This window comes from Seriola lalandi, unplaced genomic scaffold (genome assembly GCF_002814215.2).
Source record: "Seriola lalandi dorsalis isolate HSWRI2012SDOR001 ecotype SW California unplaced genomic scaffold, Sedor1 jcf7180002054382, whole genome shotgun sequence".
In the NCBI taxonomy this organism is placed as follows: domain Eukaryota; kingdom Metazoa; phylum Chordata; class Actinopteri; order Carangiformes; family Carangidae; genus Seriola; species Seriola lalandi.
The window spans coordinates 248,704-263,594 of NW_019524935.1; the positions used below are offsets into that span (position 1 = coordinate 248,704).

Here is a 14,891-nt window from a genome sequence, read left to right on the forward strand (position 1 = left end):
TTACATCTGAATATATTAAATAAAAGTGTTATAAAGTCAATAGTGGTGTGTATGTTATTTGTAATTAAGTTTCAAACCCCACTTTAGTTGAAAGACTACATACAGAGACTTAACTGTTTAATTTGCATTTCTTCAGTTTATTATATTTTATGAGAAATGTAAGAAAATTGATCTGAATCTGAATCATTAAATACTGTATTTAGATTGTGCATCTACAGGTTTTAAAATTACTTTACATGCTTAAAGATTAAATGTTGACACAAATACTGCAAGTTTACAATATTAAACGTGTTAATATTTAATTGATTGACACATTGTGATGAAATCATTGTGAAGAATCCGAGAGAGTAAGAGTTCCTAGACATTAAAACGACTGATCAGATGATCAATGTTGCCCAGACAAAGTAGAGTTGAATAAACTGTAAACTCACCAAGTCAGAAAGGATGCTGGTGAACTCCCGGGTCTCCTCGACATTCTCCTCCTCTGCAGATGCTCAACCTGACATGAGGTGTGTGGTACGACATGTGCCAGAACATGAAAAGAAAATGAAATTTAAAAACTCAGTGCAGCTTTACGTTAGGTCTGTTTCTGCTTTGAACTCTTTCAAACTTTTGTGTACAACGTTACAAGCTGAGCAGCTGCTGCTTCATACAACAGTAGACAGCTTGTCCTCTGTCCATAACAACAGTGTGATGCACATTGAAGTGTCTTGAAACTCACACTGCACCTTCCTACTCTGACTGTTCATCAGTGCTGGAGCTGAGATTGCTCAGGTTCTTCCTGTTTCCTGTTGAACTCTCTCCCAGAGGAGCAGGTGAACAGAGGAGCGACAGTGACACCTGCTGGTTAAACTGGGGACACAAACATACAAACCATTCAATTACCATACAATTCAGTTTGACAGAAACGGTACATATGATGTGACGACACATAAAAACTTCATCCATCTTGAACAGTACCACGCAAAGCAGCATTTTTACCATGTGTAGTGTCACAGAGGTTCCCAGAATGCACTGCATGGACATTTTACTTCATAAATTCATTCTGGTTTATGAATCCATTCATGTTTTAAGACTTACTGTCCAGTACAAAGATGTTTAGATTTGTCATCATCATCATCATCATAATCACCATCAGGAGGCGTCTGATTGGTCCGAGACTCAGACTCATTCTGCAGCAGGACTAGTCCAAACACAAAGAACCATCTTCAGAGACCAGAAGAACCAGGAGTCCTACAGCAGACGGTCTGGCCCCCACAGAGTCCTGATCATCATGGAGTCAGTCTGAGATCACATGAAGAGACGCTGGAACAAGCTCCCTGCCAAGAACCTGAAGAACTGAACAGGTGTACCGAGGAGAACCGGTGCTATAGTGATGATTAACGGCTTTATTTTAGAAGCAATGTCACTCAAATTTCAGTACCTAGATCTTTTGCACAGAACTGTATATTAAGTACTCTGAAAAATAATTTGGCTGATTTGTCTTTTCAACATCAATAAGAGTTCAATAACCTACCGTCACATTGTTGAAATTACATCCACTCCCTCTCCTGTGAAATCGACTCTCACACAAACCACAATCATCTCGTACATCCAGGCTCTCCTCTTTCCACGTCAGAAGAACCTTCAAGTGTCAAACTCTGAATGCACATCGTTGAAGTAGCAATACCATATAAAACCAATATTTACGATATTAAACCAGCTGGAACCAGAGTGTTTGCATAAACAATTAATCAGATATAAAAATAGCAGTTGACTCATTCTTCATACTCAATGCGATCCGCTAGAATTTATGACAAAAGGTGGAAAAAAAAACTGCAGCTCAGGTTGAAAAACTGATGTGACTGTTGAAATGTTTTTAACAGAAACACCATTTTATTCTGAAAGTCCAACAGTTTCTACATGAACAATAAAATACAACACTATGTCAACATCTGGCTCTGTGTGTGTGTGTGTCTGTGTGTGTGTGTGTGTGTGTGTCAGTAACATGTCCAGTATACAGTGTCCCACAGTTTTACTTCATAGAGTAAATACGAACGATGGAGACGAAATAAAAACAAAATAAAAACAAGGCAGAAGTGTTCAGTACATTCAACACAGCAGGTAACAGTCAGTGTCTTTCTGCTTGTCTGTGTTACAGCTGTGGTCTCATCCAGGTGTGTTTAACGACCAATCACCAAGCCGGTCCAGTCAAATCCACTTCTGTTCCTCCCTGACCAATGAGATCGCTGGTCTTGTTTTCATTAGAGCTCGTCCTGCAGAGAGACAGAGAGAGAGAGAGAGAGAGAGAGGTCAGACTCATGTTCATCAGGTAGCTCGAGTTTAAATTTGAATGTAAACAGATATTTACCTTTGGTGTGCTGTGTAACCGTGGCAACAGCTGTTGTAGTCGCTGTCTGATGGTGTCAGCAATCACGTTAGCATCCCGGCTGTTGATGTGCTCCCCGCTGTGTTCATGCTGTCAACACACACACACCAAACCTCATCACCTGTGGTGACGCTTTGTCATGTATGTTGTTGATTAAACGTGTCTTTTGTCATTTCACATTAAAAGTATTCAACAGGCGAAAACAAGGGGGGCTTTTATTGTGAAGCATGCAGCGTATTTGTCGGAGGTTAGCACAGCCCACTGATGCAATGAAACTGAGTCATAACTCAGTCAAATGTAAAAAAACAGACATGAAACGCACATTTTTGGATTCAGTGTGACTCACACTTCCTGAGAATTAAATTATTTCTTTTGTCCATCATGAATAAATGTCCATAAACTCACATCAAATGTAATAAAAATGTTTAAGATTCAAGTTGATCTTGTTAAGAGTTTGAATCTGTGTTTGATACTGGTTCATCTCATGTTCATGTCATGCCAAAGTAACAAATGAAAGTGTGTGTGTGTGTGTGTGTGTGTGTGTGTGTGTGTGTGTGTGTGTGTGTGTGTGTGTGTGTGTGTGTGCTCACCCTCCTTGATCCCCTGTATGGGTAAAATCTGACGGTTGGGTAGGCGGTGATTCCGGCTGATTGACAGGTCTGATAATGAGCCTGACAGTCCACCTTCCCTGCCCGGACCTCCCCTTTAAGAATCTGTCAATCAAACCGAAGAACATCCTCATAAAGAGTCTGAACCACAAAGAGAATTTCTCTTTTGACAACATGTCAGTTTATGTTTCATGTCACGGCGAGTTCCAGCTGGAAGAGTCTGACTTTGACTGACAGGAACCACAGAATAAACGATACTGGACCAAAAGGTTTATTTAGAAAAAAGAAGAAGGTCTCTCACCCGAGCCAGGACCTCAAACTCTGGGGCGAAGTGTTGACAGGGTCCACACCAGGGGGCGTAAAAATCCAGAACCCAGTGATCCTGACCCGACAGAACCAGAGACCTGAAGGAGTCTGGAGTCAGGTCCACCGACACCCTGGGTAAAGAACTGCACACACAACATGTCAACACAACAAGACACCTAAAGAACAAGGGAGGGAGGGAGGAAAGACAGACAAGACAGACAGACAGACAGAAAGAAAGAAAGAGTGTCTCACCTCAGTGCCCATGTTCTCAGTGAATGAGCGTCTCTGTGCCAACCATTATAACTCCTGCAGAGACACACGGATCAATAAAAAAGAACAGGATCAATAATCAAACTGAACAGGACAGCAACCTTCACCAATAATGTCGACACTCTCATTCAGACGGATCTGTTTATGGCGGGAACAGACGAGGACCCAACACTGACCCCTGAGGAACTCCTCAGTTCATCAGTGACCGTGTCTGAGACGAGTTTCCCAACACGTCACCATGTGTGTTGTATGTAAACCGACTTCTGTGTGGTACATACGTGAAGCGATCTGGCTGCCGGGCGTTGCCAGGATACAGCCGGACTTCGGGATACGCCCTCACACCTTGAGTCTGACAGAACGACTGAAACCTCTGACAGTCGACTGAACCGACCAGGATCTGACCCAACAGCATCTAGATGGAGAGAGACACACACACACACACACACACACACAAGGATTAGACTGGACACACACTCTATTGATCACCACCTGTCTGCTCCTGACTGTTTCCTCTCCCTCCCCCCTGACCTCCTGTGTTAGCTCCTCTCTGCGTGCCACACCTTTGGTAACTGGGTGCTATCTGGTTTAGGTTACATACAGTTTTTAACAATGTGTGTGTGTGTATATAATGTGTTGTTGTACCCTGGCCATGCGTCTCCACTCAGGCATCAGAGCCTGACAGGGACCACACCACGGAGCGTAGAAATCCACCGCCCAGATCTGCCCTTCAGCTCGACCTGCAACCAGGAGAGGAGAGGAGGAGACAAGGAAAGGAGAGTAGAGGAGGAGACAAGGAAAGGAGAGTAAAGGAGGAGACAAGGAAAGGAGAGTAGAGGAGGAGACAAGGAAAGGAGAGTAGAGGAGATTTTAACTCATTAACTGGGACCTCATCTGTTGAATGAAGCAGCTCTACAGTGTTTCCTCTAGGATTTTTTCAGCAGTGGGGGGGCATGCTATCCGGGGGGGGGGGGGGGGGGGGGGTAGAGTCAGTGGCAAAGTTTGCACCCAGGCTCATCTCTCTCTCCTGCACCTTCACCCAGCTCTCCCGCTGCTCTGCTCTCCTACACTTTGTTTAACAACTCCTCCCTGTCTAATGTTACTTGTCTAATAAGATTACATTAAAAGTGTGAGTAACGTAACGCTAACAGCGTTATTATAGTTTACACTCACATCACATCTGATTACAAGTGTGAACATTAAAATACTATTTTTTACCTAACCATCATCATTTACGAGTCAGTAAAAGGCTTATGATGCTACCTGACCAGCGTCTTCTTCATCTGTTGTCTTTCTCTTCTTAGAGAAGTATCTGAACAAGCTCATCTGAAAATGCAGTCAGCAGTTAAAACATAATGACGTGTAGATATTAGCTTAATGCTATCAATTAGTTTACCCAAGTTAGCGTCACTGAGTTGGATAATAAATCTACCTTTTCTCCGGTAATTCGCTGCCTTATTCCTCACGACTTCACTTCTCTGACTCACCTGGTGCCTGACGTGACGTCACTTTCAAGGCCGCGCTCTCGTGAGTAATTAACTCCAATAGGATCCAACAACCACCCCACTCCCTCCCTCTCTCCTCCCCTCCCCCGCTGTTGCACTCATCATCACACAGGCTCTGCTGTGGAGATGTGGCGGTGGTGCATTTGCGACAATAAAAAAATTTAAAAAAAAAAGAAAAAGAAATGAAATTTGAAGGCGTGGCGGCCACCGCTAAATGAATGTAGAGGAAACACTGCTCTAATTTAAACTCTGAACATCGTCTCTTCCTTCCTGTTTCTGAATTTACAGCTGTGTTTTCAACAGGGTGTGAAAATAAGAAACAATAAGGGGAAGATGTTTTACCGACTGAAGTCGAGCTTTAAAGATATTAGAACTTATTCTGGTCATAACTATATAAAATATCCTTTAACTGTTGAGTTTCTCTTAAATACATACGGAGTGATAACAGAGCTGATTGGTCAAGAGCTACACAGCTTTGTGCAAACTGATGTATTTATACATTTATCTCAATAAGTTTAAGTGTGTTGGTGTCCAGTTAGCACCGGGACTTCCTGGTTTTACCTTTAACTCTCTCGGCGAAGCTGGACGGATCCAGGACCAGCACAGACGGACTGACCAGATCCTGCAGAAACAGACAGAAGCTCTTTGTGAACCTCCATAACTTTTCTTCTTCTTTTTTTTTTTTTTAATCTCAATCTGTATTTTCAGCAGGAATGACGACTTTCAGCCAGAAACCGTCTTCACTGGACGATGATCACAACCATCTTTGATAGAAACCACTCTTTGTTACCTGATCACTTTCATTTTCTCGCAACAGTGTGTATCATGTATATCAGGATGTACTTGGTGTGACGTGGTACCTGGATGAACTCCAGGATGCCGTCCGCTGAATGTTGTCCTTCGTATTCATGGACAGAGGAGCCGTTGAAGATCACCGTGGTGGGGTACGCCTGGATGTTATACTGAGACACAGAAGAAGGAGTTATCCACCCGTCTCCACCTCATAATGAAATGGTACGGTCCGGGGATGTCTGCGCTTACCATGGAGCAGAGGTTGTGGTGGATGGTACAGTCCAGAGTGCCAAACTTCATCTGTCCAGCCAACTGAATGGAAGCTTTTCTCAGTTCAGGCAGTAACGCTCTGCACGGAGGACACCACTGCACACACACACAAACATTTATCAAATCAATATTCATTTATTAATTAAAGTTCTTTAACACGAACCTGAAGCTTGTGGACACGTTTAGTATCAAGCTCCTTGATTTTCAGCTCTGACAGAGGAGTTTGTTTCCTAAAGTCCCCGTGGCTTTTTAAAATCTAAAAATTAAAACTGTAGAAATCAGCGATGAATCTATTTCCAGACGGGGTAAAAACAGCTGTTCTCATCACAGGGCTTTTGCATAAAGTTGAACTTCTGCATTTTGAAAGAATGAAATAATGAAAGTAAGGCCCGAGGACAGTAAGTGTGTTTCCATCCACCTGTTTTTATGTGTATTTTCAATTTGTACAAAAACTGTAGAAAAGACCAAAAACATTTGAAAGAAAAAAACTGAAATATCAAATAAGTTTTTCCACTTTGGTGAAAAAGTTGGTTTATTAATAAAAACAAAGTGCAAAGGAAGGAGGCATGTTTCTACATCTGCGAGTGCGTGAGTCCACGTGACGTATATTTAAAATGGGAGGGTGTACACGAGGCTCTGGTGCAGATATCAGTATCAGTTATGTCCGTGCGAGAAAACCAACTGTGATGAGCTGGAAAACAAACATGGACGCTGAGTTCATCGTTAAAAGAATACAAAGACAATCAAATGTACTTCCTGCATGGATGGCGCCATTTTTGTTTTGATGCATCGTGTGGAAGACGTAGACGATGGTCTACTGTGCACGTGCAGAACGAGTCTTTCAAACAGAATATAAATGAAAACAACCACTCGTCTCTTCCACTGCAGAGGAAAACATCAGATGTGCGTGGAGTGATGATGATGAGGAGGCTGGAACCTTCTTCACAGGAAACAAACAGAAATGTCAGATTTCCATCGTTTGAGCTTTGACTCGATCTTTTAATCGCCTCATCTTCTTCTGGACAATCAGCTCCACCAGCTGTTTATCTTGATATGCTCAACTTCTAATATTCAAAAAACATGTATTTACATTTTCTTTGGCTGAATTTCTGGATATTCAGTTAAAGTTTTTGCTTCGTCTGGATGAAACTTGACTGAAAACCTCCAGTTCACTCGGACAAATTCCTTCAGCGCCTGAAGCCCACGACTGCGTTTAACAATGAGGAATATATGACACACACAGCTCTGACACTTTGCCGCCGCAAAATGAAGCGGTTGGTTTCTGCTTCCCTATCACTCACTGTTTGTGTTACGGGTGTAGCTCCATCTCCTGCCCTGAAGGTAAACAGGTCGTCAGACTCGGTGTGAAATATAAAATCACCTGAGGTTCAGTGAAGCTTATCAGTGATGACGTGGTGCGGCTCCACCTGTTTACTCATGATGAGGAGGATGTGCTGCATGAGACATTTTCTGCTCCTGTGTTTATCTACTGAAGACAGAGCATGAGAAAGTAGTTTGTTACAAACCGGAGCGAAGAAGTCGACGAGCCAGGGCTCCTTCCTGTCTGCGGGGAAGTTGTCGGGCCTCAGAGTCGTCACGTGAGCGCGAACGCTGTCCCTCGCAAAACCCACGATGTTGTACAACACATCTTTACCTGCGGAGGGATACGGAGAGAGAGAGGGTGAAGAGACTGACAGGTGAACGAGGAATCAATCAGCCAATTAATCGATACGGGAAGCAACAGAAAATGAAGCAGTGTGTAGTACAGAGTGTAGTACAGTGTGTAATACAGTGTGTAATACAGAGTGTAGTACAGAGTGTAGTACAGTGTGTAGTACAGAGTGTAGTACAGTGTGTAGTACTGACCGTGGTGGATCTCAAAGTCGTGGATCCCCAGTCCCTTGAAGACCGCCACGCAGGGTTTTTGGATGTAGAGAGACTGACACAACTCTGAGTCGGCTGAACAGTCGACTCTGCCGACCTGAGGAGGCAAACAGACAGAGAGACAGGCAGACAGACAGGCAGTCAGACGGACAGGCAGACGGACAGGCAGACGGACAGGCAGACGGACAGACAGACAGGCACCTGTATGTGGTCGTTCCTGAGAAAAGCCTGTAGCTTCTTGTACTCGTTGGAGGCGGAGCTTCTGTCTCCAAACGTGAAACTGACCAACCAGCGATGACGTGACAGCTTCCTCTGGAGACAACAAGTCACACATCATCAAAGGCTGTCACATATTAACATGTACTGTAATGTTAAAGCTGTAGAGTATTTGTAGTGTGTGTGTGTGTGTGTGTGTGTGTGTGTGTGTGTGTGGGTGTGTGTGTGTGTGTGTACCTGGAAGCTGTCAGTGGTCAGCAGCTCCAGATCAGGCAGATGGTTGATGACCTGAGTGTAAATCTCTTTACTGTCCAGAGTGTTCAGCCACTGAAACACACACACACACAGCTTCAGTCAGTACTGCAGTGCTACACACAGTATTACTACACACAGTATTACTACACACAGTATTACTACACACAGTCATGTGTTCAGTCTCTCACCAGGACGCTGCCTTCTTTATCCAGAGAACTTCCAGGTGGGAACAAAGCCGTGGCTCCACTGGTCACCTGACACACGGCAGATGGATTAAACACAAATACTAACAATAAACCATTACTACTAAAACTACCACTGCTTTAAAATCTACTTTCTCTGTTGGGTTTCTTTTATTTTGTTTCCTGAAAATGAATCTTAAACCAGTACAGAGCAGCTGACGTCGCGGTGCGTTCAGGAACAAATATCTACCTCCACTGCTTTGAAGATGAGATGAACCCTGATGATTTATCTTCCATATCACAGTTCTCAGACTCACCTGGAAACTGTCACAGAGCTGCTCCTGTGCGGTGCAGTCCATCCATCCCACTTTAACCAGACTGTCCTGCAAACAGACAAATACATATTCAACCAGTGGGACCAGTTCAATTTATTCAGTCAAAGTGTTTTACAATTAAAAAAAAAAATGAAATAGTGCAATAAAAAAAATGGAGAATAGAGGGACAAAAAATTAGACAATAGAAAGAAAGTAGATGATATAACATGTAAATGAAAATAAAAACAGAAACCAGTAAAAATAGTAAAATATGAGGGAATTAATTTAAATACCAAGTTAAATAAATTGGTTTTCAGCTGCTGTTTTCTTGTGTGTAAAACTGTGTGTATTTAAAAGCCTGGAGTAGAGGATCTAAGAGCTTAAAAGGACTTTAAAATTTTTCCTAAAAGATACTGGGAGCCAGAGGAGTGAAGCTAAAACTAAATGCTCCGATATGTTCCCCTGCTGCTCAGCAGGTAGAGGGCAGACACTATTTACAGATGTTTCTCTGAAAACATCTGCTCCTCTGAGATCAGTGAGAGTGAACCACAACAGTAAAGTCGTGTCTGGACGAATAAACAATGAGCTGAAACTCATTAGAACGTTTTCTTACATAACTTAAGAGGTGTGGGAAACACCCTGATTATATTATTAGTGTTCTCACCAACATTCCTGCCAGCTTCTGTCTTGTTCTGGGCTCCAGGCAATCTGAGAGAGAGACACACAGATCGATGGAAACGACAGATTAGCGGAACATGACGTCTCACAAACATGAACCACGCCGACACAGATGTGATGAGGTGATACATGTTTAATGGGTTTGTCCCACATCACACACACCTGTGTGGCGTGCAGAGGAAACGCATGTGACAGCGTGTTTCAGCTGTCAATCAGACGCATGACAACACCTGCAGGCGTGAAAAAAAACAACCTCATACGTGAAGGTGTGTTACCTCCGGTGTCAGAGCAGAAGGTGATCAGCCAGCCGAGGCCCGACGAGAACGCACTCTCTATCTCGCTGAACACGTTTCCTGCAAAAACAACAAAAAAACAACAAAAACACAAACATATCAGAGATGCTAGCTTGGGTTCAGATTCACAGCTCTGGAACCAGGTCTCATATGGATGCTCAGAGGAGATTACCCTGCCACAGCTGAGTCACAGTCGTCGTGATGAACTGCATGGAGAAGCGGACCAGGTTGTCTTTGGAGCGCTCCCAGTTAAACTTCTCTGGTTTCTATAGAAAAGACAAAGTGTTGATGATAACTGAACAAGGTCGCTCCAATGCTAAGCTAACAGACAAGCTAGCAAGATGATGTGTAAAGTCAACAACAGGCAAGAACAAGAAAAGAAAGAGACCAAACACGTCGGTGAAATCCAAAAACATGATGAACTCTGTCTTTTGATGTTTTCACCTGTTATTGTCAATGTTCAAGAAAAATTTAATCGGTTTACAAATTAAAACTGAAATTCTCCTTCAACTGTTTGTTTTGTGGTTTTAATGTTTCCATTCAAACATGTGCAGATTGTTTTAAAGTGTTCTACATTTTCTTTAACACAATGGTCGATAAATATCTTTTATAAATATCATTTGCCTTTGAGTAAAATAACAAAAAATTATTGATCAGTATGATTTTAGGTATGATCAGAGGAAAAGGTGTTTACTTTAGTGTCATCAGTTCATCAGCTGATCAGCGAGAGAAACAGTCAGTAAACAGACCTGTCCTGCTCTGTATATGAACAGACTGGGGTAGCTGTTGATGCCTTTCCTCCTGCAGAGATGGTTGTTGTCTCCACAGTTCACCGCTCCGATCCGGATCACGCCGTCCATCTCCTTGGCAAACTCCCTCCACTGAGAGACACACACACGGACGTCGTTTCATTTCCACTCATTAATAATCAACCAATGATTATTTCTTCTAAAAACACACATTATAAAATATAAAACAAGGCTGATAAGGAAAAAGGGTCAGTGAGAAGCAAACACCTGCGTCTCAGGTGTGTGTTCAGTGGTGTTTAATACACCTGTGTGTGGGTTTATTTTGTCTTTTAGTGTTATATTACCGCTGGAGCCAGTTGGTGACAGTGCGAGCATCGTGGGAAATAGAAGTTAATGAACCAGATTTCTCCAGAGTTCACTGCTGCTTCTGAAACACACACACACACACACACACACACACACACACACACACACACACACAGTAAAGTTAGGATGGTACTTGTAACTTTTACATACAGCTGTACATACATGTTCATTTTAACAATTTATTTATAGAATTTTCCAAAATACAGAGACACAGAGGTGAAACATCAGAGATAATGAAAGAGAGAAATAACATAAAATAAAATAATAAAAATAATTAAATATTTTTAACTTTAATAAAATCGACAATAAAGATCTGTTTAACTCAGCAACTGTGTTACCATGGTAACTTAAAGCTGCTTTGGTAATAGCCACTCTTGAATCATTTGTCAGCCTGTTGGCATGAAGACTGATCTCCCCATCTCACCCACACATGTGAACCTAACGAGAGAAACATTTGGAACTAGCAGAAATTAATTTGATTCTCATTAATTCTATTTTTCAATTTTTACAAAATCTTGCAACATTTTATAAATGACTTCAATAACATCAAATTATCTGACAGGAGTTGAGATGGTTTGTTCATCATGGTTTGTTCTTCTATTGTTTTTCCATTCTTGTGGAGGGATGTTTTTGTTATAATTGGTATTGATTAAGTTCAAATATTGTCAGTTACAGATTAGGGTGGTGTTATTCATCAATTCTGAAATCCATGCCTTTAAGGTGTGGAAAATCAAACGTACACCTGATGGGACGTGTGTGTGTGTGTGTGTGTGTGTGTGTGTGTGTGTGTGTGTGTGTGTGTGTGTGTGTGTGTGTGTGTGTGTTGCACGTTGTGAGATGCTTCTATACTTGAACAAAAAAACATTGAGGAGGTTTAAATAAAAAAGGTAAATAGTCACTTACCAAAATCTCCGCTGTCCAACGTGATGATCTCCAAATCATCGTCATAGATTCCTGAACAGAGACAGATTTAACTGAAGACTTCCTTTCAGTAGAAAATATTTTAATGTCACAAACAAACAAAGGTGTTGCCCTCATATCATCGCCATGGTTACTCATGACAGGTGAGTGCGTGTATCCTTTCTGTAGAGACGTACCAAAGTCATAGCGGTAGAAGTTCCAGCTCTCGTAGCGTCCTCCCTGCTGCTCGTCCAATCCCTTCTCTCCATATTTATCATATTTCTTCCTGAGGTCTTCGTCCTTCAGAACCTCGTAGGCTCGATTCACCTGCAGGAACTTCTCGTGGGCCGAGGGGTCGCCCTGCAGCACAACATTTTAATCAGGGTTAGGGTTATGTGTGGACTGACGGGAGTTTTATCTGGGTTTTTTGAGTAGTTCCAGGTTTAATCTGGGTTTATATGTAGGTGTTTCGGGGGAAGTCAGTGGTTTGGACAAGACTTATTGTTTCTCAGATTAACTCACAGGGTTTTTGTCGGGGTGCATGGTGAGCGCCAGCTTCTTGAAGGCCTGTCGGATCTCTCTAGTCGTGGCCTCCCTGTTGACTCCCAGAAGAGTGTAGTAGTCTTGGCCCTCCGTCCAAACCGCCACCAGCAGCGTGACCAGGACCAGCGACAGCAGCGTAAGCCGGACGGGAAGAGGCCGCTGAACCCCGAAGACAACCCTGCACCCCATTACCAGTCCTCCCAGTACAACCACAGTAACCAGCTACAACCGGAAGAGCTGGAACACACAGGCACAAACAAGAGTAGTTAGTTTTTGTTCTACCAGGTTTACTGATTAACAGTCACACTGTGTGGTGAAGTTCACCCAACCATGCAGCCATTAACATCCTCCACCATCAAACATAAGCAACAAAGGACCCATCAGAGGACAGGCAGCAGGACATGTTACGACCCTTGATGTGGCTCAGGGCATGGGAGCGTCTTCAGGAGGATTTACTGCCAATTGGGTCCCAACATTCCCACTTTACATCCCCTTGGGCTGCGACAACCAGCCGACAGCAAGAGCAGGATCCTGACAACTGGACACCCAGGTGTTTGTTCTGGATTGTTGTTGCCTGCACCTTAAAATATTGAGCTAAAACCAATTAACAGTGTACATAATATGAAAAGTAGTGACCAGTTACCATCACCAAATCAAACCATTTTACAAATACAAATGTTTGTATTCAATATTTGAAGGGTTGCAACTAACACAAATTTATCTGCCAATTATTATCTCGATTAATTGGATAGAATTTGGTTTATGAAAAGTCACATGGTAGTGAACACAAATTCCTAGGAGTTAAGATGATGTCATCAAATTACTTATTCTGTCAGATCAATCCTCAAAAACTCAAAGATATTCACTTTACTATCAAACAGAAGCAGAAAATCCAAACACATGAGAAGCTGGAACTGAATGTTGTTCAGTATTTTGGCTTGAAAAAGGATTTAACGAGTAGTTGATTATCATGAGAGTTGCAATTGTTGCAGCTCTGCATGTTTGCCAAGTTGTATCTCCACCAACATAGCCACCTATATAAATTAGTAACAACTACTAAACCACTTTCAAAATAAAAGGCCCTTTTTCTCCAAAGTAGTAAAACAGGTGAAACACAGATTGGAACTTCTTAACAACCTCTCATATAAAGCTGAAACATTAGCCGAATAATCAATTAGTTAATCTACAGAAAAATAATATGAAATTATTTTGATAAACGATTAATTGGGTTTTTTTTTTGTGAAATACTTCCAGTTCTCTGATTCTGGTTCTTTTCTCTGTCACTAAATATTTTTGGTTACTTAGACTTTCGGTCAGCAAAACATAATTTCTAATATATATATATATATATATATATATATATATATTTTTTTTTTTTTTAAATTATTATTATTTATTTTTATTTTTTTTTTTTTTTACAATTTTGATGTTTCATAGACTAAATTATTAATAGAAAAATAATAAGTTTTATCTGTAGCCACAGTCTCATTTAAAAACACAGAGCAATTAATAGACATTTTAGCACTTATACATTTAATTGAAATAAAACATGCAGAAAGAACATTCACTGGCCTGGGTAAATGAGTACATTTAGTAAGAATATACTGCAGGTAACCAGCAGTAAAATACTCTAAATACTGTACTTATTATATTTATATAATCAACACAAGACACGGTGTTTAACGAATATAAAAAAAACACTCTTACACAAAAGTCCAAGTGATCACAGCTGGTTATCTGTGTCCACAGAGCCAAATGTTAATTTATGTGTGTCTTGTCCCAGAAGAAAAGCTGAAACGAGCTAAACTGGGGTAAGCTAGTAGCTAGCTGTGTGTCGCCGGTCAGCAGGAATTATCACAACTTGCTGGCTAATTAGCTAGTTAGCTTGACCGCGACACCAAGCTCTCTGCTGAGTGTCGGAGAAGCTAAAGCCAAAAATACATCTAACGTTCACCGAAATTTCAATCTGACCTGAAAACAGCTGGTCCGTTACCTTAAAGGCGTCTCAACTTCTGAAAGTCTGAGGCTGAAGATCCGCATCAGCGTCCGGCTCAGACCGGGGTCAAGTTTTATACCAAGTATCAGAATTCCCGTTTCCGCTTACAGCATTTCACAATAAAAGCCGTACATAAAACCAAGACAGCGGGCTTCTAAACAGACAAATCTTGAATTATCTGCATGTTGAAAAGACAGCATGTGAAACAGACTTTAGTCAGAAAAGTCAGTTCCCCTCCGACTTTGTTCGGTTTTTTTGCGCTTTTATTTCGACAACAGAATAGTTTCATTTACCGTGATTTTTTTTAAATTGTCTGCGGTAACTTGTCTATCACCAGCCGCATTTCGATGACGTAAAGGCGTAAAAGTTTGTTGCGTTCAGGTAAGCACATTCCTAGAT

At 41.7% G+C, this 14,891-nt stretch overlaps 1 protein-coding gene across 3 annotated transcripts; it reads right to left on the reverse strand.

Moving 5' to 3' along the window:
* Window positions 1-1,822: 1,822 nt before the first annotated feature.
* dnajc10 (DnaJ (Hsp40) homolog, subfamily C, member 10) lies at window positions 1,823-14,582 on the reverse strand. 3 transcript variants are annotated; one of them, XM_023409045.2, is made up of 25 exons: window positions 14,490-14,582; window positions 12,476-12,733; window positions 12,151-12,313; window positions 11,957-12,007; window positions 11,032-11,114; window positions 10,688-10,819; window positions 10,111-10,204; window positions 9,921-9,998; window positions 9,632-9,675; window positions 8,971-9,036; window positions 8,660-8,725; window positions 8,454-8,543; window positions 8,202-8,312; window positions 7,983-8,097; window positions 7,643-7,770; window positions 6,096-6,212; window positions 5,915-6,016; window positions 5,616-5,676; window positions 4,195-4,289; window positions 3,831-3,964; window positions 3,535-3,588; window positions 3,278-3,425; window positions 2,959-3,081; window positions 2,351-2,458; window positions 1,823-2,255 (listed from the first exon to the last, which is right to left on the reverse strand). In XM_023409045.2, exons 2-25 carry the CDS (start codon window positions 12,683-12,685, stop codon window positions 2,244-2,246), a joined length of 2,385 nt encoding a protein of 794 aa, XP_023264813.1. In that variant the 5' UTR covers window positions 12,686-12,733; window positions 14,490-14,582; the 3' UTR covers window positions 1,823-2,243. The 3 variants fall into 3 exon arrangements, with proteins under 3 accessions (XP_023264813.1, XP_023264814.1, XP_087030884.1); XM_023409046.2 differs by having other exon boundaries at window positions 14,468-14,558; XM_087174758.1 differs by lacking the exon at window positions 14,490-14,582 and adding an exon at window positions 14,204-14,426.
* Between the last annotated feature and the right edge of the window lie 309 nt (window positions 14,583-14,891).